Source organism: Bos grunniens, chromosome 19 (assembly GCF_055505025.1).
Source record: "Bos grunniens cultivar Pamir isolate PY7600 chromosome 19, Bosgru_T2T1.0, whole genome shotgun sequence".
Lineage (NCBI taxonomy): Eukaryota > Metazoa > Chordata > Mammalia > Artiodactyla > Bovidae > Bos > Bos grunniens.
This window is the reverse complement of record NC_141183.1, coordinates 34,529,088-34,553,712: the sequence shown is the minus strand read 5'-3', so window position 1 is coordinate 34,553,712 and position 24,625 is coordinate 34,529,088. Positions and strand designations below refer to the sequence as shown.

At 42.9% G+C, this 24,625-nt stretch overlaps 2 protein-coding genes across 17 annotated transcripts in view; one reads left to right on the top strand and one right to left on the bottom strand.

Moving 5' to 3' along the window:
• STX8 (syntaxin 8) overlaps positions 1–23,035 on the bottom strand; it is a 210,774-nt gene extending 187,739 nt beyond the window's left edge. For 7 of the 16 annotated variants that reach the window (XM_086358937.1, XM_086358930.1, XM_086358940.1 and 4 more), the window contains exons 1-3: positions 18,900–18,959; positions 8,868–8,967; positions 467–561 (exon numbers count right to left, since the gene is read on the bottom strand). In XM_086358937.1, the coding sequence (XP_086215063.1) occupies positions 467–561; positions 8,868–8,967; positions 18,900–18,916 (212 nt within the window). In that variant the 5' untranslated portion in view covers positions 18,917–18,959. Of the gene's footprint in view, positions 1–466; positions 562–8,867; positions 8,968–14,552; positions 14,701–18,379; positions 18,960–22,838 lie in introns of those variants that run through there. The other 9 variants (XM_086358932.1, XM_086358935.1, XM_086358941.1 and 6 more) reach the window with 9 other exon arrangements.
• CFAP52 (cilia and flagella associated protein 52) overlaps positions 19,698–24,625 on the top strand; it is a 25,745-nt gene continuing 20,817 nt past the window's right edge. The window contains exons 1-3 of the mRNA XM_086358885.1: positions 19,698–19,837; positions 21,674–21,873; positions 22,262–22,398. Of these exons, the coding sequence (XP_086215011.1) occupies positions 19,756–19,837; positions 21,674–21,873; positions 22,262–22,398 (419 nt within the window). The 5' untranslated portion in view covers positions 19,698–19,755. The remainder of the gene's footprint in view (positions 19,838–21,673; positions 21,874–22,261; positions 22,399–24,625) is intronic.

Sequence of the window (24,625 nt, the reverse complement as noted above, 5' to 3'; positions counted from 1 at the left end):
CAATAACCTACATAATTGGGGAGGAAAAAAGTACGGTTTCTACTGGTACGGGTCTCTTGGAAAAGAAAAGGAATTGTTCAAAACTCTGGGAACTGCATTGAGCAGAATCATGGCTCAAGAGCATCATCGAAGTTCTGCTGCTGGACTGCTTTCACCGCAGTCTAGACAGGTAGCAACGCGGGGCTCGGTGTAAACACAGCGCTAACAGAAAACATGAGCTGCCTGCATGGGCAAGGTTACACCCAACTAAGTAAGCTCTTGCTGTGCGTCTTGCTTCGCCAGCATATTCACTGTAAAACATATAACGGACCCTTAAAATAGAAATCGAGATTATAGGCAATATTTTGGAAACCAGGTCTTCCTCAAGCTGTGGAAAAAATCTGGGTGGCCCAGATTCCTTCCTTTCTTAAAATAAGACTGCTTGTCCTCCCACTCTAGCAAGAGGTGGAAATGTTTACATGGATACATCTGATGTGTTGCCACAGCTCTTAGCAATAAGTCCTTCAAAAGGGCGATCTTTTCCTTCAGTTTCTGCAACAAAGCTCTGATTGTCACGGTAAGCTGAAAAGAAAAGAACACAGCCTAAGTATGCTAGTCCAGAGGTGTGGAATCTCCTAAAAATATCATGTAAATGCTGCTTTACAAACTGATTCCATCAGGGGAAGGCTGGAAGAGACATCAAGCCTCCCAATGATAACCTCAAGATTTTATGGAATCTTAATGGTTGCCTGGGCCAGCCACCCATGTAACACTTATACCCAGTCGTATGACCTGACCAGGTGGTAAGTCGGTCCATCTATGAACCCTGACTTTGCTCTCACAATCAGCTGAATTCTGGCCCTTGAACATGTACCTTCTGATCCTATTTGTCTACCAGGAGCCACACAGGAAATTGCATGTACCCCATCTTTGTTCACCAGCAAAAACCCCACAGTTCCCTCACCCACACTGCAAAGAGCAAGATGTCAAGTCCCCTGGCCATCCTGGACAGTCTTCCCTAAACACACTGGTATCCTTACAACCCATTCAAAGTTTTATAGCAGAGTGGCCTTTCTTTACAAGAGGAATGTTAACCACATATGACTCTTTTTTCCAGGAGTGTGTGAATTTTCTCTAATTTACAAACCCAGAGTCAAGTTTTGTTTGTGACTCTAAGTGCTGCCTTAAAGAGGATGGTGGAGAGGTGGAGAGAAAGCCTCTCAGGAATTTAAAAATATGAAAAATAAAATCAAGCCTGTAAAATAAACATAGTCAACCACGGATATAATTGGAGGTATGTTTAGAAAGACAAGACTGTCCCAAGTTTCATTTGCTACCTTGTTAAAAGGAACACTTATACAACTGCAGTGAAGCAGGGGCTCTCTCCTTAGATTAGTGGGGGTCACACAAGGAAAACACAGCAGAACAGCAGAGGCTGACCAAGCACGACATGCATCAAGCAACCCTCAAAGGTGTCAGCAGCCAAGAAAAACCTAACCGTAACTGTTCTAATACCTCTGGGAACCACAGAAAAACCACCCACAACGTCTATGGGGAAACACCAAGGAAGGCAGATCTTTCCTCATTCAAGAAATAAAGAGCAAAACAGACAAACAAAAGAATAATGAACACACACACACACACACACACACACACACACCAGGTCTAAGAGTCTAAAAAATTAAAGATCAAAAGCATTTAACAGATGAAAAAGAATGTAGTCATTAAAAAGTATGAATGACATCTAAATTTGTTAACATAGAAAGATATCCATCGTAATTTATTAAAAGAAAAAGAAATCAAGTCATAAAATGCAATGTCACTCACAGAGAGAAAAAAAACAACCCAGGAACTAAAGACATCAAAACATCAAGGGTGGTTATCTCTAAGTAGCAGGATTTCTTAATATTTTATAAGAAAACTATTATTTTCAGGAAAAAAAATTCTGTTATGAGAATTTAACAGAAGCTTTCCAAAGCACAGAAAAGGATGAAAGCCTAATTCATACTTTAGGCTAACACAACATTGGTAACGAACACTGACAGGAGATAAGAGAAAAAAAATAAGCCACTTGCCAATCTCCCCCAAGGATTATAAATGTAAAGCCTTTAAAAAAATATTAGCAGAGCAAATTCAGAATTACATTAAAAATGACAGCATGCCATCACCAAGCAGAATTTATCTGAGCAATTTAAAAATACTTTGATGTTAGAAGATCTAATAATACAGCTAATAGTATTAATAACTAAAGTTATGAGTGGTATTAACAACTAAAAATAGAATAAACATATGATTAATACAACACAGGGAAAATTAATTAAAAACATGACAAAAACAAGGAAAGAAAACTCAGAATGGGTCAGTGCTGGCCTTAACGGCAATATTATTTAACTTTGGTCTAGAGTTCTAACCAATGCAATACGACAAGTTAAAAGAAATACATAAGGGCTGGAAAGAAGGAAATGAAATTATCATTATTTGCAGGTTAAAAATAGTCTATTTGGCAAAGTTAAGAGGATCAACCGAACAATGACTAGAAAAAGGTAAAGAATTCATGGTGGTGATCAATCACAAAATGAAAAAATCCAGGGCATTCCTAAATTCAGGTAGGAAGAACTCTTCTAAAAATTATTTTTAAACATCATTAACAATATCAACAAAATCTGAAACATATCTAGCACAGTGTCTGGCCTATAGTAATTGCAGGAAATACTGCTGAAGGAATGAGTGAAGGGAAAGAATCAATACTGCAAAAATGTAAATGCTCCCCAATTTAATCTATAAATATACTACACATCGATCCAAAACCCCGTGTGCAGTGCTTTTATTAGAGCTGCTGCTGCTGCTGCTAAGTCACTTCAGTCGTGTCCAACTCTTTGCGACCCCATAGACAGCAGCCCACCAGGCTCCCCCGTCCCTGGGATTCTCCAGGCAAGAACACTGGAGTGGGTTGCCATTTCCTTCTCCAATGCATGAAAGTGAAGAGTGAAAGTGAAGTCGCTCAGTTGTGTCCGACTCTTAGTGACCCCACAGACTGCAGCCTACCAGGCTCCTTCGTCCATGGAATTTTCCAGGCAAGAGTAATGGAGTGGGTTGCCATTGCCTTCTCTGAGAGGAGGTGGTAAATGAGGCACAGCACAAAATTCTTTTTAATAAAGCTATGCAGGGCTTCCCTGGTGGCTCAGTGGTGAAGTCTGTCTGCCAGTGCAGGAGACACGGGTTTGATTCCTGATCCAGGCCGATCCCACATGCCGTACATCGAACAACAAAGCCTGTGCACCGCAACTGTTGAGCCTGTGCTCTAGAGCCTGGGAGCTGCAACTCCTAGAGCGCCCTAGAGCCTGTGCCCCACAACAAGAGAAGCCACTGAAATGAGATGCCCACCTGCCAAAACTAGAGAGTAGCCCCCACTCTTCACAACTAGAGAAAAGCCTGTGTAGCAATGAAGACCTAGCACAGCACCCCCCCTCTCCAAGTAAACTACGTAAAGCTATGCAAAACTGCTGTTAGAGGAGGATAAATGAAGGGAGATATAGAAAGATCCGGACAAGGCAATAGCACCCCACTCCAGTACTCCTGCCTGGAAAATCCCATGGACGGAGGAGCCTGGTAGGCTGCAGTCCATGGGGTCGCTAAGAGTCAGACACAACTGAGCGACTTCACTTTCACTTTTCACTTTCATGCACTGGAGAAGGAAATGGCAACCCACTCCAGTGTTCTTGCCTGGAGAATCCCAGGGACGGGGAAGCCTGGTGGGCTGCCATCTATGGGGTCGCACAGAGTCGGACACGACTGAAGCGACTTAGCAGCAGCAGCAGCAGCAGCATAGAAAGATCAAGGATATGTGTTACAAAGGTGGCCTTAAACAATCAGATGTTACATCTTTATTAAAAAAACTACAAGAGTGTGATGCTAGCAGTTACCAATGGCTTCATTGGTGCAAAAGAACAGAATGTCCATAAACAGTGCAGCTGTGAAAAAATTCAGTGAATGAAATAGGAAATATTTCATACTTCGGTGGGGATTAATAATTGAGCAAATGGGAAAAAATTATAATACACAAAACAAATTTCAAATATTGTAAAGATTTCTGTGTTCTAAAAAATATTAAAAAAAAAAAGAGGAGGAAAGTTTAAAGAAAATTTAGGTAATTAGACAAAGTATTTCTGTTAATATAATCCCTGAGCATGAAAAGTCTTTCTAACTATTACTCCCCTTCTCCTATAAGAAAAGGCCATGAATAAAAACAGTGATAATTTCAAGTAAAATTTAAAAACAAGTATGTATATTTTTAAAAAGTCATTTATAAAATCAAAATCCAAATTAATAGAAAAAATATTTGTATCAAATGTGCCAAATCAAAGCTTAATCCAAGCTTAGTTAACAAATAGGTAAGAAACACTTGGAAATTAAGAAATAATAAGCTAGGTTAAGAACATGTATAGGAATGTAACAGGCAATTCATAAAGGAAGAAATACAAACATCCAAAAAATATATGAAAAGATGCTCAATGGCATAAGTAACTTTTAAAATGTATATTAAACTATTGTATACTTAACAGAGAAAGATTTTTTTTAAAGTTTATCAGAATTGGTATAGACATGTGAATCTGAGACATTTTTAAAATGCTTAAAATTTTATACAACCTAAATCCAGAAAGCCTATATTGAGGAATTTAATCTAACCTGGGCAATATTCAGCCACATGGAAAACTCATTTTTATAATTCAGTTCAGTCGCTCAGTCATGTCTGACTCTTTGCGACCTCATGGACTGCAGCACACCAGGCTTCCCTGTCCATCACCAACTCCCAGATCCTACTCAAACTCATGTCCATTGAGTCAGTGATGCCATCCAACCATTTCATCCTCTGTCGTCCCCTTCTCCTCCCGCCTTCAATCTTTCCCAGCATCAGGGTCTTTTCCAATGAGTCTATTCTTTGCATCAGGTGGCCAAAGTATTGGAGTTTCAGCTTCAACATCAGTTCTTCCAATGAATTCAGGACTGATATCCTTTAGGATTGACTGGTTGGATCTCCTTGCAGCCCAAGGGACTCTCAAGAGTTTTCTCCAACACCACAGTTCCAAAGCATCAATTCTTTGGCACTCCGTTTTCTTTATAGTCCAACTCTCACATTCATACATGACCACTGGAAAAACCACAGCTTTGACTAGACGGACCTTTGTTGGCAAAGTAATGTCTCTGCTTTTCAATATGCTATCTAGATTGGTCATAACTTTCCTTCCAAGGAGCAAGTGTCTTTTAATTTGATGGCTGCAATCACCATCTGCAGTGATTCTGGAGCCCAAAAAAATAAAGTCTCTCACAGTTTCCATTTGCCCATCTATTTGCCATGAAGTGATGGGACCAAATGCCATGATCTTAGTTTTATGAATGTTGAGTTTCAAGCCAACTTATTCACTCTCTTCTTTCAATTTCATCATGAGACTCTTTAGTTCTTTTTTGCTTTCTGCCATAAGGGTGGTGTCACCTGTGTATCTGAGGTTATTGATATTTGATATTTCTCCCGGCAATCTTGATTCCAGCTTGTGCTTCATCTAGCCCTTGCTGCTGCTGCTGCTAAGTCGCTTCAGTCGTGTCCGACTCTGTGCGACCCCAGAGACGGCAGCGCAGCAGGCTCCCCCGTCCCTGGGATTCTCCAGGCAAGAACACTGGAGTGGGTTGTCATTTCCTTCTCCAATGCATGAAAGTGAAAAGTGAAAGTGAAGTCGCTCAGAAGTGTCCGACCCTCAGCGACCCCATGGACCGCAGCCTACCAGGTTCCTCTGTCCATGGGATTTTCCAGGCAAGAGTACTGGAGTGGGATGCCAGTGCCTTCTCCCATCCAGCCCTTAGTCAAATGATTTATTGGGCTTCCCAGGTGGTGCTAGTGGTAAAGAATCCGCCTGCCAATTCAGGAGACATAAGAGATGCGGAATAGATCCCTGGGTTGGGAAGATCCCCTGGAGAAGGGCATGGCAACCCACTCCAGTATTCACGCTTGGAGAATCCCACGGACAGAGGAACCTGGTGGGCTATAGTCCATAGGGTCATACAGAGTCAGACACGACTGAAGTGACTTAGCAGAATGGTTTATCATCAGAAGATGATACTGGTTGAATGGATCAGGGATCTAAATGTAAAAAATGAAACCATGAATTTACTAGAAGAAATCAGGAACAAATTCCTTTATAACCTACAAGTAGCAAAAGCTATAAGTGAAAATGCAGAGGCAATTAAAAACTGATAGTCAACTTAATAAAAAAAAAAAAAACTAAAACTTTCATATGATGAAGCTACCATGGCAAAGTCAAGCAACAAATTATAAAGGAGAGGAAATAATTACAATATATCAGAAAGAGCTAATCTCCCTAATACATAAGAGCTCTTAAAAATTAAAAAAAAAAAACAAAAACAATAATCCAATGTAAAAAAATGGGCAAAAGATAGGGAATTAATTTACAGAATATATATATATATATATAGTGCTTATGAATGTGAAAACATACTTCACTTCATATCATGAAAAACGCAAATTTAAAACCACACTGGAAGGTGAAGGAGATTAACAGGTACAAACTTTCAGTTACAAAGTAAGGAAGTCAAGGGAACATAATGTACAGCATAGGGAATATAGTCAGTAATATAATAATTTCATATGGTAAGATGGTAACTAGACTTATCTGGTAATCACACTATAATGTACAAAAATATCAAATCCCTATGCTGCATACTTAAAACCAATATAATATTATAATTCAATTATGCCTCCATTTAAAAAATGAATAAAATAAAATTACACTAAAATATTTTATCTCACCTAGGTTGGCAAAAAATTCAGGAAATTGACAATGCCCTCTGCTGGCCAACCTGGGAAGCCAAAGGTGACAACCCCTGTGGAGGGTAATTTGGCAACAGATTAAAAAAAAAAGAAATCACAAATGCCCTGGTTCTGAGAATTCACTCTTAAAAGAATCTCAAAAAAAAAAAAAAAATCACAAAGTTATGTATTGCAGCATTATTCTTAAGAGCAAAATACAGGAAGCAATCTAAATGCCTATTCTTAGGAGACAGGTTAATGAACTACAGTACACACAATAGGGGTTTCCTTGGTGGTTCAGTGGGAAAGAATCTGCTGCCAATGCAGGAGACTTGGGTTAGATCTCTGGGTCAGAAAGGTCTCCTGGAGAAGGAAATGGCAACCCACTCTAGTATTCTTGCCTGGGAAATCCCATGGACAGAGGAGCCTGGTGTGCTGCAGTCCATGGGGAAACAAAGGAATCAGACACAATTTAGCGCTAAACAGCAACACACAAGAGAGCACTACAAAGTCCTGAGAACAACCAAAAAGATCTCAACGAATTAACATTTCTATGATACTACTGTTAGGTGAAAAGAGCAAGAGACAAAAGAGTAACGCGTGCGCGCACGCACACACACACACACACACACACACACCCGGATGCTAATTTCCACAAGTAACACAGGAAGAATAAATGAGAAATTAAGTTAAAAAAGAAAGGATTACTCTAAGAAGAAGTTGAAGAAGGCAAGAAAAAGGGTGGAATGGAGACAAGACTTTGAGTACACCTTTATATATAATATGACTTCTGTACTATATAAATGTTTTACATATTTAAAATTTAAGGGCAGGGAAAAAAGTAAACCCTGAAAATGAGTATCAATAGATACAGAGGAGAGCATAAGATACAGAAAAAAATAATCAATTCTCATATCTTTAAAACAGAATAACCTTAGTATCCTTAGTGGGATATTCTAAATTTTAAAAATAACAATAAAGAGACTCAAACTACACTTAGCATATGTAGTGGTGCTTCTGTAATGATTCTGAAAACTTTTTTGTATAAACTATAAGAGAGACTGGGCTTCCCATGTAGCTCAGCAGGTAAAGAATCCACCTGCAATGCAGGAGACTCTGGTTTGATCCCTGGGTCAGGGAGATCTGCTGGAGAAGGGATAGGCTACCCACTCCAGTATTCTTGAGCTTCCCTGGTGGCTCAGCTGGTAAAGAATCTGCTCACAATGTGGGAGACCTGGGTTCGATCCCTAGGTTGGGAAGATCCCACAGAAAAGGGAAAGGCTACCCGCTCCAGTTTTTGGCCTGGAGAATTCCATGGACTATATAGTCCATGGGGTCACAAAGAGTCGGACATGACCGAGTGACTTTCACTCCTAAGAGAGACCAAATGTGCAAGAACATATCAATGCTTGTGGAAATCGGGGTTCTCACTGCAGGAAAAGGAAAACATTAATTTGGAATGGGGAAGTTACAAAGAAACCTGTGATGCTGGATTAGAATCAAAGGAATTGGCATGGACTCAGGATTTGCTCAAAAAAACCTTGCCAAATCCCACCACTGTCTTTTTTACAGCCCGAAAGCAAAGGATGATCATGTTTAAACGTAAAATGTAAAAAAAGAAAAAAGACTATCATCGTTTTGTTGAGAATGGTTACTCAAAGAGGTGAGAACTTGCCTCTTGTTCTGCAGAGCCTGATAGATTTACCACCCGGGGGACAGTGTACCAACTCTGGAACTAGACTATAAAACTGTTAGCAGCTTTTAAGATAAAATAGGAGAAATTAAAGAGATGCCCTGCTTCATTTGGTCTCAGTGATTAAGTTAACAATGAATGGATTGGTTGTAATGTCCATTTGACCTATGGCAACCCACTCCAATTTCTTGCCTGGAGAATTCCATGGACAGAGGGGTCTGGTGGGCCTACAGTGCATGGAGTCACAGAGAGTCAGACACGACTGAGTGACTGACACACACAGGTTGTTACACATACAGCCTCTGAAAGGGGAGAGTTTTCAGACCTTACAGCTCAAACAAATCCTCTGAAGGGCCCAGTCTCTCCTGGCCTTACCTTGGTTGTATTTTCACCATTTCTTTCATACTGATTTCGCTGCTGAATTTTCTCGGCAATCTCTTGTGCAATTTGGCAGGTAGAATCGTAGGTGGAGAACCTGCGTCAGAGTCATAAAGGGACAGACATGTTGAAAGTTCCTTAAAGGAAATGTCAGCGTAATCTAAAGCTGCAGTGTGTAATTCTAGTCATGACAGTGAACAGGCAGGGAGGATGATAAGAGGGGCAGTGAAGGCGTACACGCGGTGAATGGTAACTCACTATGGGATGGGTTCGGTCTCCACTCTTCCTTTGTAATAACTCACTCCACCCACACAAGAACACTGGGAGCTGGGTCCCCATCCCCAGCATATACTTGAGAAAAATCAGGCACAGGGAGGTAGAGCCACTTGCCCAATGGGCTCCTCCAGCAGCAAACCCCGGCTGCCTGGCCTCTGTGCTGGAGCCTGTCTGTGCTCCTAACCACTGTGCTCTCTGGCCGCTGATAAAGCATCCCAATGCATTTATTTACAAAACGTTCAGCAAAGATTTCTGGAGAGCTCAGCACTGCTCCAGGCATGGGAGAATACAGCAAACAATGAACTCAAGAGACCCCACAGAGACTGAGACAGAACTGTGCTTGAGTATCTCCTGTGGAGGTACAGGTCAGCAGTGGACTGCCGCAGGGCAGAGGCTCTGGGTGCAGCAGAGCTGGGTATGGCATAAGCCCTATTGGAGGAGGTCACCATTAAACCCAACATAGAGCTGCCAGAACTTACACAGGACTAGGGAAATAGACTCTTGGAGGGCACAAACAGAACCTTGTATGCACCAGGAACCAGGAGAAAGGAGCAGTGACCCCACAAGAGACTGACCCAGACTTTCCCAGGAGTCTCCGGTGGAGGCGTGGGTCGGCCAGCTGCAGGGTTGGGGGCACTGAGTGTAGCACTGCATGCATGGGACCTTTTGAAGGAGGTCGCCATTATCTTCAGTAACCTCCACCATAGTATGGCCCCAGGTAAAGAACAGGGAGGGAACACAGCTTCACCCATCAACAGAAAATTGGATTAAAGATTTACTGAGCATGGTCCCATGATCAGAACAAGACCCAGTTTCCCCCTCAGTCAGTCTCTCCCATTAGGAAGCTTCCATCAGCCTCTTATCCTCCATCAGATGGTAGACAAACTGAAAACCACAAAAAACCAGAAAACTAACCAATCTGATCACATGGACCACAGCCTTGTCTAACTCAATGAAATTATGAGCCCTGCCGTACAGGGCCACCCAAGATGGACAACAGGTCATGGTGGAGAGTTCTGACAAAATGTGGTCCACTGGAGAAGGAAATGGCAAACCACTTCAGTATTCTTGCCTTGAGAACTCCATGAACAGTATGAAACGGCAAAAAGATAGGACACCGAAAGATGAACTCCCCAGGTCGGTAGGTGCCCAATATGCTACTGGAGATCAGTGGAGAAATAACTCCAAAAAGAATGAAAAGACAGAGCCAAAGCAAAAACAACACCCAATTGTGGATGTGACTGGTGATAGCAGTAAAGTCCAATGCTGTAAAGAGCAATATTACATAGGAACCTGGAATGTTGGGTCCATGAATCAAGGCAAACAGGAGATGGCAAGAGTGAACGTTGACATTTTAGGAATCACTGAACTAAAATGGACTGGAATCGGTGAATTTAACTCAGATGAACATTTTATCTACTACTGTGGGCAAGAATCCCTTGTAAGAAATGGAGTAGCCATCATAGTCAACAAGAGTCCAAAATGCAGTACTTGGATGCAATCTCAAAAACGACAGAATGATCTCTGTTCATTTCCAAGGCAAACCATTCAATATCATGGTGATCCAAGTCTATGCCCCGACCAGTTATGCTGAAGAAGCTGAAGTTGAATGGTTCTATGAAGACCTACAAGATCTTCTAGAACTAACAACCAAAAAAAATGTCCTTTTCATTACAGGGGACTGGAATGCAAAAGTAGGAAGTCAAGAAACACCTGGAGTAATAGGCAAATTTGGCCTTGGAGTACGGAATAAAGCAGGGCAAAGGCTAATAGAGTTCTGTCAAGAGAACGCACTGGTCATAGCAAACACCCTCTTCCAACAACACAAGAGAAGTCTCTACACATGGACATCACCAGATGGTCAATGCTGAAATAAGACTGATTATATTCTTTGCAGCCAAAGATGGAGAAGCTCTATACAGTCAGCAGAAAAAAGACCAGGAGCTGACTGTGGCTCAGATCATGAACTCCTTATTGCCAAATTCAGACTTAAATTGAAGAAAGTAGGGAAAACCAGTCGGAGAAGGCAATAGCATCCCACTCCAGTTCTCTTGCCTGGAAAATCCCATGGACGGAGGAGCCTGGTAGGCTGCAGTCCATGGGGTCGCTAGGAGTTGGACACGACTAAGCCACTTCACTTTCACTTTCATGCATTGGAGAAGGAAATGGCAACCCACTCCAGTGTTCTTGCCTGGAGAATCCCAGGGACGGGGGAACCTGGTGGGCTGCTGTCTATGGGGTCACACAGAGTCGGACATGACTGAAGTGACTTAGCAGCAGCAGCAGCAGGGAAAACCAGTAGACCATTCAGGTATGACCTAAATCAAATCCCTTACAATTATACAGTGGAAGTGACAAATAGATTCAAGGGATTAGATCTGATAGACAGAGTGCCTGATGAACTATGGATGGAGGTTCGTGACATTGTACAGGAGACAGGGAACAAGACCATCCCCAAGAAAGAGAAATGCAAAAAAGCAAAATGGCTGTCTGAAGAGGCCTTAGAAATACCTGTGAAACAAAGAGAAGTGAAAAGCAAAGGAGAAAAGGAAAGATATAATACCCATTTGAATGCAGAGTTCCAATGAACAGCAAGGAGAAATAAGAAAGCCTTCCTCAGTGATGAGTGCCAAGAAACAGAGGAAAACAATAGAATGGGAAAGACTAGAGATCTCTTCAAGAAAATTAGAGATACCAAGGGAACATTTCATGCAAAAATGAGCACAATAAAGGACAGAAATAGTATGCACCTAACAGAAGCAGAAGATATTAAGGAGAGGTGGCAAAAATACACAGAAGAACTGTACAAAAAAGATCTTCATCACCTAGATAATCACGATGGTGTGATCACTCACCTAGAGCCAGACATCCTGGAATGTGAAGTCAAGTGGGCCTTAGGAAGCATCACTACAAACAAAGCTAGTGGAGGTGATGAAATTCCAGCTGAGCTATTTCAAATCCTAAAAGATGATGCTGTGAAAGTGCTACACTCAATATGTCAGCAAATTTGGAAAACTCAGCAGTGGCCACAGGACTGGAAAAGGTCAGTTTTCATTCCAATCCCAAAGAATGCTCAAACTACTGCATAATTGCACTCTTCTCACATGCTAGTAATGCTCAAAATTCTCCAATCCAGGCTTCAATAGTATGTGAACTGTGAACTTCCAGATGTTCAAGCTGGATTTAGAAAAGGCAGAGGAACCAGAGATCAAATTGCCAACATCCGCTGGATTATCGAAAAAGCAAGAGAGTTCCAGAAAAACATCTGCTTCTGCTTTATTGACTGTGTAGATCACCACAAACTGTGGAAAATTCTGAAAGAGATGGGAATACCAGACCTGCCTCTAGAGAGATCTGTATGCAGGTCAGGAAGCAACAGTTAGAACTGGACATGGAACAACAGACTGGTTCCAAATAGGAAAAGGAGTACGTCAAGGCTGTATATTGTCACCCTGCTTATTTAACTTATATGCAGAGTACATCACGAGAAACGCTGGACTGGATGAAGCACAAACTGGAATCAAGATTGCCGAGAGAAATATCAAATATCAATAACCTCAGATATGCAGATGATACCCACCCTTATGGCAGAAAGCAAAGAAGAACTAAAAAGTCTCTTGATGAAAGTGAAAGAGGAGAGTGAACAAGTTGGCTTAAAACTCAACATTCAGAAAACTAAGATCATGGCATTTGGTCCCATCACTTTATGGCAAATAGATGGGGAAATAATGGAAACAGTGAGAGACTTTATTTTGGGGGACTCCAAAATCACTGCAGATGAAATTGCAGTGACTGCAATTCATGGTGAATGCAGCCATGAAATTAAAAGACTCCTTGGAAGAAAAGTTATGACCAACCTAGACAGCATATTAAAAAGCAGAGACATTACTTTGCCAACAAAGGTCCTTCTAGTCAAGGCTATGGTTTTTCCAGTAGTCATGTATGGATGTGAGAGTTGGACTAGAAAGAAACCTGAGTGCCGAAGAATTGATGCTTTTAAACTGTGGTGTTGGAGAAGACTCTTGAGAGTCCCTTGGACAGCAAGGAGATCCAACCAGTCAATCCTAAAGGAAATCAGTCCTGAATATTCATTGGAAGGACTGATGCTGAAGCTGAAGCTCCAATACTTTGGCCACCTGATGCGAAGCACTGACTCAATGGAAAGACCCTGTTGCTGGGAAAGATTGAAGGCAGGAGGAGAAGGGGACGACAGAGGATGAGATGGTTGGATGGCATCACTGACTCAATGGACATGAGTTTGAGTAAACTTCGGGAGTTGGTGATGGACAGGGAAGGCTGGCATGCTGCAGTCTGTGGGGTCGCAAAGAGTCAGACATGACTGAGGAAATGGACTGAACTGAAGAAAGAAAATAAGGCAGGATAAAAGGATGGAGAGTGAGAGGCCAGGAGAGCAGCTATTTAGGGAAGAGCCCTACAGAACAACAGGTAACATAATGCTCTGAGGACAAAGGACACACACCCACCTGACACAGGAATTCTCTCGAAACACATCCTGAGCTTCTGTTTGCTATTCAACAGGGGTGAGGGCTTTGAAAGGCTCACAGTGAATGTCTAACAGTCCCTTAATTTTTCCTTTGCTAAGAGCCTTTTCACTTTTTATCTGTTTCAGAAAATATCTAAGTGTGTATAGACATTTCACATCTTCTAAAGGGTGGAGACTATGAATACATGACAGAAATATTTTCCAGTGCCAATAAACAATATTTAGATCTCCTGTGGAATCTAATGTTCCAATTTTTGTCTGAAAAAAATAAACAAGCCATTTCTTAAAATCTTTGAATCCCCATGTGTCACCTGAACACTGAGGGGACCTGGCAAATGTCTTTCTAAACAAAGAGAAAAAAACAATTTCCAGTCCTTTCCCTGAGGAATCTTACTATAGTAATGATAACTATGGCTAACAACTGAGTACCTGATCTGGGTCAGGTTCCATGCTAAGAGCTTTACATTTTAAATTGAATAAGGATCCAGTGAGGTAGTGTAACCTATGGGGCCTTCCTGGAATAGACCCCTACCTCCATGTCTTCTTCTTGTCTATAGAAAAGACATGTCTCTTGTCTATAGAAAAGCTTTAGCCTCCTAGGCCTTCCTTGAGTTCCAAAGAGTAAATTTGGAGAAGAAAGAAAATGCAGAAAGAAAGGAAAACACTCAAGCGAGACAAAATAAGAATAGTTTAGCCATTAAGCAAAGTCAAGGACCTTTACTTCCTCTTCAAGGGTGGTAGAAGAGCCACCTTTTCTGAGCCGTGTCCTTCAAGCTGTCTTGCAGATGCTGAAACCCCCAGCAGGCAGACGATTTTAACCGTCCCCAGCCCCGGCGCCCCCAAGCCTGTAGAACCCAGACCGGTTTTGGAACCACAGGTTGATGATGCTGATTCTTAATTACCTCACCACCACAATCAGAAGAATGTCCACGAGCTGATCACGCGCCCCACAAACTCCTCATCCCGTCTTTAAAAATCTTTCCCTGAAAATGAAAGTGTTAGTGCCTCAGTCCTGCCCGACTCTTTGCGATCCCCTGGCGGGGACGGGGCGGGGAAGGAATTTGCATGTGTTTGGAGCAGTGACTACCAGGACTCCTTGCTTAGCAGCGATAAACGCTGCACTTCCCTTCACCACCGCCAGGGGTCAGTAGATTGGCTTTACTGTCCACTGGTGAGCAAATTGGCTCTGTAACAGGATTAACTTACATATGTACTGTGAGTGAGTGAAGTCGCTCAGTCGTGTCCGACTCTTTGCGACCGCGTGGACTGTAGCCCACCAGGCTCCTCCGTCCATGGGATTCTCCAGGCAAGAATAGTGGAGTGGGTTGCCATTTCCTTCTCCAGGGGATCTTCCCAACCCAGGGATCCAACCCAGCTCTCCCGCATTGCAGGCAGATGCTTTAACCCCTGAGCCACCAGGGAAGCCCATATGTATATGACCAACCTAGATCGCATATTCAAAAGCAGAGACATTACTTTGCCAACAAAGGTTCGTCTAGTCAAGGGTATGGTTTTTCCTGTGGTCATGTATGGATGTGAGAGTTGGACTGTGAAGAAGGCTGAGCGCCAAAGAATTGATGCTTTTGAACTGTGGTGTTGGAGAAGACTCTTGAGAGTCCCTTGGACTGCAAGGAGATCCAACCAGTCCATTCTGAAGGAGATCAGCCCTGGGATTTCTTTGGAAGGAATGATGCTAAAGCTGAAACTCCAGTACTTTGGCCACCTGATGCGAAGAGTTGACTCATTGGAAAAGACTCTGATGCTGGGAGGGATTGGGGGCAGGAGGAAAAGGGGACCACAGAGGATGAGATGGCTGGATGGCATCACTGACTCGATGGACGTGAGTCTCAGTGAACTCCGGGAGTTGGTGATGGACAGGGAGGCCTGGCGTGCTGCGATTCATGGGGTCGCAAAGAGTCGGACACGACTGAGCAACTGATCTGATCTGATATATTCATGTATACCAAAAGTGAGCAGGTGATATGAGCCAATACATAATTAAGGAAACAGGAGGCTGATAAGAAAAATTGGGTGCTGGCCCCGACTTTGCCACATTTCCCCATTTCCCCTCCATGTCGTCATCAATGAAAAGAGGTTCTTAGGTCTGGCTCTGTGGTCCCAGACCACATAAAATGCAAGTCAATAATAAGGTGTAACACACCTCCTGACAGACGAGGAGTAGAAATAACAAGTGCCTATATCCGGAGTTCAGAAGTGACAGAATTACTGGCCAAGACACTTGGACCTGATAAGGCTGGGCCAAGAGGTTATACTTTGGGCTGAACCACAAGGTCAAAGCAGGGCTCTCACTCAAGCAAGAGGGAGGAGCACCTTTTAGAGGAGGTGAGAGGCACAGGAAGCAAGCAAAGATGAAAGGAAGGGCAAGAGCCTGGCACGGTCGGCTGAGGGGTGGTCCTGGGTAGGACAGTGAAGAACAAGATGGCAGAAAGGAGTTGAAGATGGTTTCTGCAGAGCCTTGAGTAGCATAATAATAAGGTTTGAAGGGAATTTGAGAACTGTGGGGTATACTTTTACAGAGAAAGTGAGGCCTTGAAGAGGTTATGTGAAATGCTTATGGCCAAAACCCCAGTTGTCTTGCTCCTAATCCTTGTGTTCTCGCCCGAGCTCTACAAACTGGTTCTGAAGTTCTTCTACACATGTGAATCACTGTCTGGTCTGCAAGTGTTCAGTTGTGCCCAACTCTTTTGTGACCCCATGGGTTGTAGCTTGCCAGGCTCCTCTGTCCATGGGATTTCCCGGCAATAATACTGGAAATAATACTGGGTTGCCCCTTCCTTCTCCAGGGGATCTTCCCACCCAGGGATCCAAGCTGCATCTCTGGCATCGGCTGGCAGATTCTTTACCACTGAGCTACCTTGGAAGCCCCTTCCATCACTGGGGACGTTTTTTAAAGCTTCCTCATACCCCAAGCATTCTGATTGAATTGGCAGGGGGCTTGCCCTAGACGTGAGGCGTTGTAAAGCTCCCCAGGAGATTCCAATCTATAGCACAGCTTGAGAACCACTGGGCAACCTCATGATGGAATCAAGCACACAGGTGCCTAAGGTCCTAGTTTAGAAAAGTAACCTGAACTCCACGTGCACAAATCACTGGGAATGAAAGAAGAGTGGCAGGAGACCAGGAGAAGGCTTCTCCAGCTATTCAACTCCATAACCAGCCACCAACATTTACTTTCTGTAAACCATAAGGCTAAAAAGGATTGGACAACAGCAGAAAAGAAAAAAATAAAAATCGTGGAGATGAGTCAATAATCTGATAGGAGGAATGAAGAAAAAGTAGATGATCAGAGTTTTTTAGGTCTAAGAGACTAAGAGGATGGTGACACCATGACAGAGGCTGAGGAACTGGAATGGAGAGGGAAAAAGTGGCAAAGCTGATTAACTTTTAGCAAAGAGCCTGTTCAGAGACCGTCTCCATGCGATATTTCTATTACACAGTGAGCTTACCATTTGCTTTGACAGGCCATTAAAAGAGTAACAGTCATATTCTACTTCTAAACATGAGTAAAGCATCACTGACATGATTCTCGATAGCAGGAGGGCTAAGCTGTAATCAAGTCTGTTTTTCTAGATTTTTCTAAGTCCTATCCCCTACTCCTTTCTGCTCTCCTGATCAGCAGCCCACTTTGCAAGGAAGCTGACTGAGCACAGCAGAGTCCCCCAGTGTTTCACTTTCAACAAACATGAGAAGCTGCTAAGTTAAACTACTTGAGAGTAGCAGGAGAAATTATCCGCACTTTTGCACATTAACCGTGGAAGAGGCCTAGGGGTTTGGGGATAGTTTCCACCCACCTAAATGGATACCCTGGGACCTCTACCTTATTTCTGAGCTGTATTTCCTACCTTATGTGTAAAATGAGGGAATTAGCCTCCATGAAGTGGAGGGCAACTTAGCCATCTGTATCAACGGCCTTAAAGATGTTCATACTCTTGGACCCAGTAGCTCCACTTCTAGGAAGTGGAGTCAAGGAAGTAAGTCAAGGAAGTGAGAGATGGTTCCAAAGGGCAGTCTTCCCAATTAAAAAAAAATAAAAGCAAAAAAACCCTAGTATTTTTTTAAAACATACAAAGGTACAATGATTAAATCACACTCCATCATGGTTATTCACATGATACACTATTAAGCAACATAAAGATTGTGTTTTCGGTGAATATTTGTGATACACAGAATGGCCCTTGTTTCTATAAAATACATTATATACATACATATATTATACAAAGTAATAAATTCATTTAAAAAGTCAACAACAGCAATTATTCCAGATAGAATTAAAGATTTTTTTTTTCCTCTGCAAATATTCAGTATTTTCTAAATTTTTCTATCAGGGTGTTAAAATTAGGTGAAAAAAAAAAAATAGTATGGAATTAGTTAAGCCATTGGTCCAGACAATCCAGATCCTAGGCAGATTAACTTTGATCTTGCAAAGTTAATCTATTAATATCCAGACTGTCTGCAACTTAACTATAAACTATGTTAGAAGTACTAATGTGAGACATATTCTCCAAAAAGAACTTTGTAGAGCTAGAGGGTTTTTAATTAGTAAACAAAAAGCTCAAGTAAATATGCTATTGCAGTAGGTTCCTTGGATCGGAATTCATGTCTCTCATCATTCAGTCCTAGGGACTTGACTGTTGAATAAAAGACTCTTCTCAGCTATTGTTTTACTGCATAAGTTGCTGCTGTAGATACTGAGGTGAGGATATAATACCTTATCAACAACAGGCATAATTTCCTTCCCAGATTCCGGTTAGTTTTCTTTGAAGGGCGCACAAGATCTAGACCCCAGCGTCAACTGGTTATTAACTCGCGGACTCCCGTGAATTCTGAACCTCGGTTTCGCTACCGGCGAAATAAGGAAATTCACCAGAGGGACTGGCGTTCCACAAAAAAGGTTACTCTGTGCTTCACTTTCACAGGAGTCCCGGGGAAGCCTGCATTAGCCAGCTCCACCACCAGGATGGAGATGCGGCTCAGAGATTTGGCGCTGGAACTCCCCCAAGTGTACACCGCGTCTCCCACCCCAGCCACCCCTGCAGGACCGAGAGTGGCGGCGGGATGCGGAGGAGCGCAGCCCCTCAACCCCCGGCTCTCGGCGGCAGAAGGATCCCTGCTACCCCACCCCTCATTCCGAAAGGCCGCCGTCCCCAATGCCTAGCGATCACCCGCTCCCCGGAAGCCTGGCCTCCCCCGAGACCGTCCGCGCGCTGCCGCCCTCACCCGGGGCTCACCAGGGGTCCGGGGCCATGGTGCAGTCTCCGCCCGCAGCTCGGACACTTCCTGCTCGCAGCAGCTGACTACGGCGGCCCGCGCGGCTCAGACCCCGCGGCTCGACCCGTGCGCGCCCGGAACTCGGAGTTTGCAATATACGTACCCTAAGGCCTCCAATCTATTGATACGAGAAAAAGGAAAGCGCTTCCCCGGGGACTGAGGGCTGGACCAATTTGCGTCCATTAAGAGACGCGAACAGCTGGGTGCAATTCAAATAAAAATGTTTTCGAACAAAATCCAAGCAATTTCCCCGGAAGGTGGGAGCCTCTTAAGACCTCTAGCGTTATTTAACATTTTATTCTGCTTAAAACAAAGAAAAAAAAAAAAAAAACTGGATTGTGGTGATAGTTGCACAATTGTATAAACTCTATTTAAATAAATTTTAGGATATGTAATTTATACCTCAATGGTTTAATTATTTTTTTATCCTGTTTCAAGGGACCCAAAGAAGTGTCAATTATATATTATAGCAGCCTTCCCAGCAGAGGCACTTAACTTTATGTTTAATTTTTAAATGCCATCAAGTACTTGATTATATCGTTACCCAAAAGGTCACAGACTCTTTACATGGAGGAGGAGGGAATTAGTCTGTGCATTTCGTGCCCCTTAAATTTCCAGAGAAATACTAGAAAATTAAAAAAAAAAAAAAAAAAAAAAAGCCCTCTCTTGATTTTCACGAGGGCAAAAGAACTCGGACTCCGTAGGCCGGCTTTCAACGCGACCGTGGATCTGACGCGCATGCGCAAGTCCGTTACCATAACGACCAGAAGACGCTGCACCTCTGTAGGCTGAGAGGAAAGTGAGCGGAGTCTCCAGATGATGGAGACCCAAACTTCGCCCAAGGATGAGGTGGCTGAGGCAGTGGAGCTGGAGCTTGAGGCCGTGATCGGATTCAATGGTGAGACCTCGAACGTGTCTGGGCTAGGTGGTTTAGGGACCCCAGGGACAATGTGGTGCAACCAGGGAGAGTGAGACACCAGGCGGCACCTGGAAGGCAGCTTGGGACACTGGCATGAGTCAAGCACTGGGGACCCAAACAGCCTCTCCTCCCCAAAGATCTTAGAGTCATGTCCTCGCTCCGGACCTTAAAGATTGGGGATGGGTTTTGCCAACATCTGAAAGGAACCAAATGCCCCCTTACTAGGCCATAAGGATAAAAAAGTGTGATCTGAAACCCTTCTCCCACTAGCCAGCTCTCCCCTGGCTCTAAGCCCCACACAGCCAGCAAAACTGTCTGCCCCTCAGTATTGGATTACAGAATACGTGTAGGTCCCTGGGACCAAGTAACCTCTAAAATCCCAGCTGATGTACTAATGAGAAGGGGCTGGAGGGAGTGGGGAACTTGTGTTTTGAGCAACCACTTTAGGGGATGATTTGTCTTCTAGCCAGAAGGAAGGTGAGGATTTCAGACCATGATGGACACCACGGGGAGCTGGACTGGAGAGGTGCTTTGGTCAGAGGGGCCTGGTTGTTCCACTCGAATCTGACTTATGACCACCTCCTGTTTGGAACATGAAGAGGGGAAATGCTGTTTGGGTTTTGAGAAGGATGCAAACAAGCAATGGATTGCATTTTAGAAAAAGCAAACTTTTAAAGAAAATGCATTGTGATGCCTGAAAGCTTTAAAAGTGTAGTAATGTAGACACAGAACAATCAATAACTAAAGCTTTAGCACATTCTAGGACTTGGCTCTTGAGCCTTCTCTTTGTTTTATGTTAATGGTCTCTGATAGAAATTGAGCACTTAGTACATCCTAGTACTGGCCATCTTTAGAGCTGGTCACCAGATCATTGGTAAAGGAAGTGAGTGACCTGCTATGAGGGCAAAGGATCACACTGGTGACCAGTAGAGAGCCCTGCTACTGAATTCAGTACTGTTCAATACTGTTTTGTAGCGCTCAGAGAGTATTGTCAGTTATATCTCAGTGTCTCCAATTATCTTGGCCTTTTAAAATTCAATAAAATTGAATTGTTTTTGCCTTCTTGGTTTTGTGACAATTTATATTCTTTCATACAGTCAAATATGCATTTATCTAAAATTACTGAATGCCAAGTAGTATGGTGGGCTTCCCAGGTGGCTCAGTGGTAAAGAACACGCCTGTCAATGCAGGAGACACCAGATGTGGGTCCCATCCTGGGTCAGGAAGATCCCCTGGAGGAAGAAATTGCAACCCACTCCAGTATTCTTGCCTGGATAATCCCACTGACAGAGGAGCCTGGCAGGCCTACAGTCCATGAGGTCGCAGAGTCGGACACGACTGAGCACACACGCACACATGTAAATAGTATACGATGCACTGAGAATATAGAGTAATACAGGGGGTAAATCCATAGTCATACTTAAGAACAAGAGCTTAGAAAAGTGGAAAAATACAGTGAAATCTAAGGAAAAATCAACCATTATTACTTGTCCCAAAGATATCTCTGTTAAACTTTGGTATGATCCTTTCAAATGTACATTGACATAATTTTTTAATAAAAGTGGACTCATGCTGTATATATTATAACCAGACTTTTTTCTACCTCGGATGCCCTGAAAATCTTTCGTTAGCAGTGAATATACTCTATACCAGCCTTGTCAGTAGAGCAAAATTACCTAATACTGCCCAACCCCCAAACACACACACTTATTTTAGTTGAACTAAGGCTTATTTTAAAAGCCTTATGCTCAGTCTAAATAAAAACAATTAGCCACTTCTGCCCTCGACTTTTATTATTTTCAACCTCTCTTTCAGGACATGTCCCCACTGGTCTAAAATGCCATCCTGACCAGGAGCATCTGGTCTACCCTCTGGGTTGCACCATCCTCATCCAGGCAATAAATACTCAGGAACAGAATTTCCTACACGGTCATGGCAACAACGTCTCCTGTGTGGCCATCTCCAAGAGTGGACTTTACATTGCGTCTGGACAAGTCACATTCATGGGCTTTAAGGTGAATACATTAAAACACCACCCACCGTGTATTGATTCAGAGGCGCCTCCCAAGAAAAACTGCCTCACTTCAGAGTAGCTCTGCACTGTCCTGTGTACACCCTGCCTCCTCTTCCCTTGGCCTCTCCTGGAACTCATTTTCGCTCTGTGAAGCTGAAAGTAAAGGCACCTGGTGGCTTTATACCCAGTGCAGCAGCTTGTGACTGGTAATACCTAGAAACAAAAGTCCCCGCTTACACCTGTTTCTGTTTTGTTGCTGTCATGTTCGGAAGACGTGCTCTAATTTCTAGAAAAGTGATGAATGATTATTTTTTCACACAGAGAGGTAGCTCTCTCCTCTGGTCCTTTCAAAGCCTGTCTATGGTCTGACAGTGTATTCTTGCCCCCAGGCAGATATCATTTTGTGGGATTATAAGAAAAGGGAGCTGATGGCTCGGCTGTCACTTCACAAGGGCAAAATTGAAGCTCTGGCCTTTTCACCAAATGATACGTACTTGGTATCACTAGGAGGCCCAGACGATGGAAGGTAATGAACTAAGCACACTTATTTCTTTTCTACTAGGCATATTTCTAGACGTGTTAACAACTGTCCCCTTTCTAACATTCTCTGTTTGCCTGTCTCTATTTGAGCATGTGTGATGTGAAAAGCTTATGAAGCTCATATGAATTTGGGAAATTATAAATTTTTGGTGAAAGAGTTCGAATTAAGCTGAAAAGACAGAAACAAATAACAAAGAAAATAATGTAACTATGAAAGTAAAGTACCTGCATATATATGTAGAACCAAGCAAAAACTGGGGGAAATGTCATTAAAAAAAATACATGTTAACTTTTAGTGGCCATTGATAATTTAAAATATTTATAGATTTTTAAAGACTTAAAGTGCTTATAGAGAGTTCCCCAATTGGTTGGGAAATTTATATGCCCTATATTAAGAAAAAGCACAGAATAAAGAATTCTACTTACATGAAACTTCATCTGTATGAAAAGACTGCAAAGAAAAATAGTGAAAATTAAATATTCTGAAATGCTAAGAATCAAAAGAAAAAAATTAAAAAGCCCGTGAGGAAAATACCATAAGACGCTGATTCTCAAGCCTGGCAGTGCACTGAAATCAACTGGGAGCTTTAGAAGATTACTGGTGGTTGGCTCCACCTTCAGAGACTTTGATTAATTGGCCTCAGTTTTAGGAGTTCTAAAGATTTCCCATATGATCCTAGTTTGCAGCTAAATCGAGAATCATTGCTGGAAAAGATGACATCATCCTTGTCATCATCATCTTCATCATCGACCATAGCTGTTTTTTTTGTTTTTGTTTTTTTTGAGCACTTACTACAGGTCAGATGTGTGCCAAGCATCTTAACTGCATTATCTCATTTAAGTCTCATGGCAACTCCACGAGGTGGAGCTCTTGGGGCTATATGACAGATGAACTTGAGTCACCAGCTGCTAAGTAGCAGAGCTGGGGGACAAACCCTGAAGTGTGACTTCAGAGGTGGCATTTTTAACTTCCCTAAGGCATGATCTTTGACCTCAAGGATCTCACGGTCAAGGTTAGTAGGGAGAGAATACATACAAACGAAATTGGGGGAAAAGTATTTCAAAGCATTATATTAGGAAGAACAATCAATGCAGTGCATATCCCTGTGTAAGTGCTAAAGGAACACCCAAGGCTTGTGTAGGACTTAACACTTCAGTGCACTTTTACAGATATTTTCTTGTTTGAGCTGCAAAGCTTAATTACAATGGAAATTTATATTCATGTGTAGTTATATATTGATAGTTCTCAGTATATAGCAAAGTAGTCACATGTCCCTGGCCCATCCCCATTTGACTGTTTTTTTCCTCAACAGAAATTCGTCCAGCAGTCTATTACTATTCTTAACTTACGGTAGTTGTTCTCAATCTTGGGTACACATTGAAATCTCCTGAGGAATCATTTTTGCCAAAATACTTCCCCAAGACATTGTTTACATGTCGTGTTGTGCAAGCTTTGCCACAATCAATTTTAGACCATTTTCAACCTCAAAAAGAAACCAGTGCTCATTAGCAGTCACTCCCCATTCCTGCTGTGTTAGTTCCTTCTGTGTAGCAAAGTGAGTCAGTTAAATGGAGACATATACCCATTCTTTTTTGGATTTCCTTCCCATTTAGGTCACCACAAGATCATTGAGTAGAGGTCCCTGTGCAATACAGTAGGTTCTCATTAGTTATCTATTTCATACATAGCAGTGGAGAAGGCAATGGCACCCCACTCCAGTACTCTTGCCTGGAAAATCCCATGGATGGAGGAGCCTGGTAGGCTACAGTCCATGGGGTCGCTAAGAGTCGGACACAAGTGAGCGACTTCACTTTCACTTTTCACTTTCATGCATTGGAGAAGGAAAAGGCAACCCACTCCAGTGTTCTTGCCTGGAGAATCCCAGGGACGGCGGAGCCTGGTGGGCTGTCATCTGTGGGGTCGCACAGAGTCGGACACGACTGAAGCGACTTAGCAGCAGTGTATATATGCCCTGGTTTGATTCTTGGGTCGGGAAGATCCCCTGGAGAAGGGATAGGCTACCCGCTTCAGTATTCATGGGCTTCCCTGGTGACACAGATAGTAAAGAATCTGCCTGCAGTGTGGGATCCCTGGAGGAGGGCATGGCAACCCACTCCAGTATTCTTGCCTGCAGAGTCCCCATGGACAGAGAAGCCTGGCAGGCTAGCACAGCACAGGGTATGTGGAAAGACTGATGCTGGGAAAGACTGAA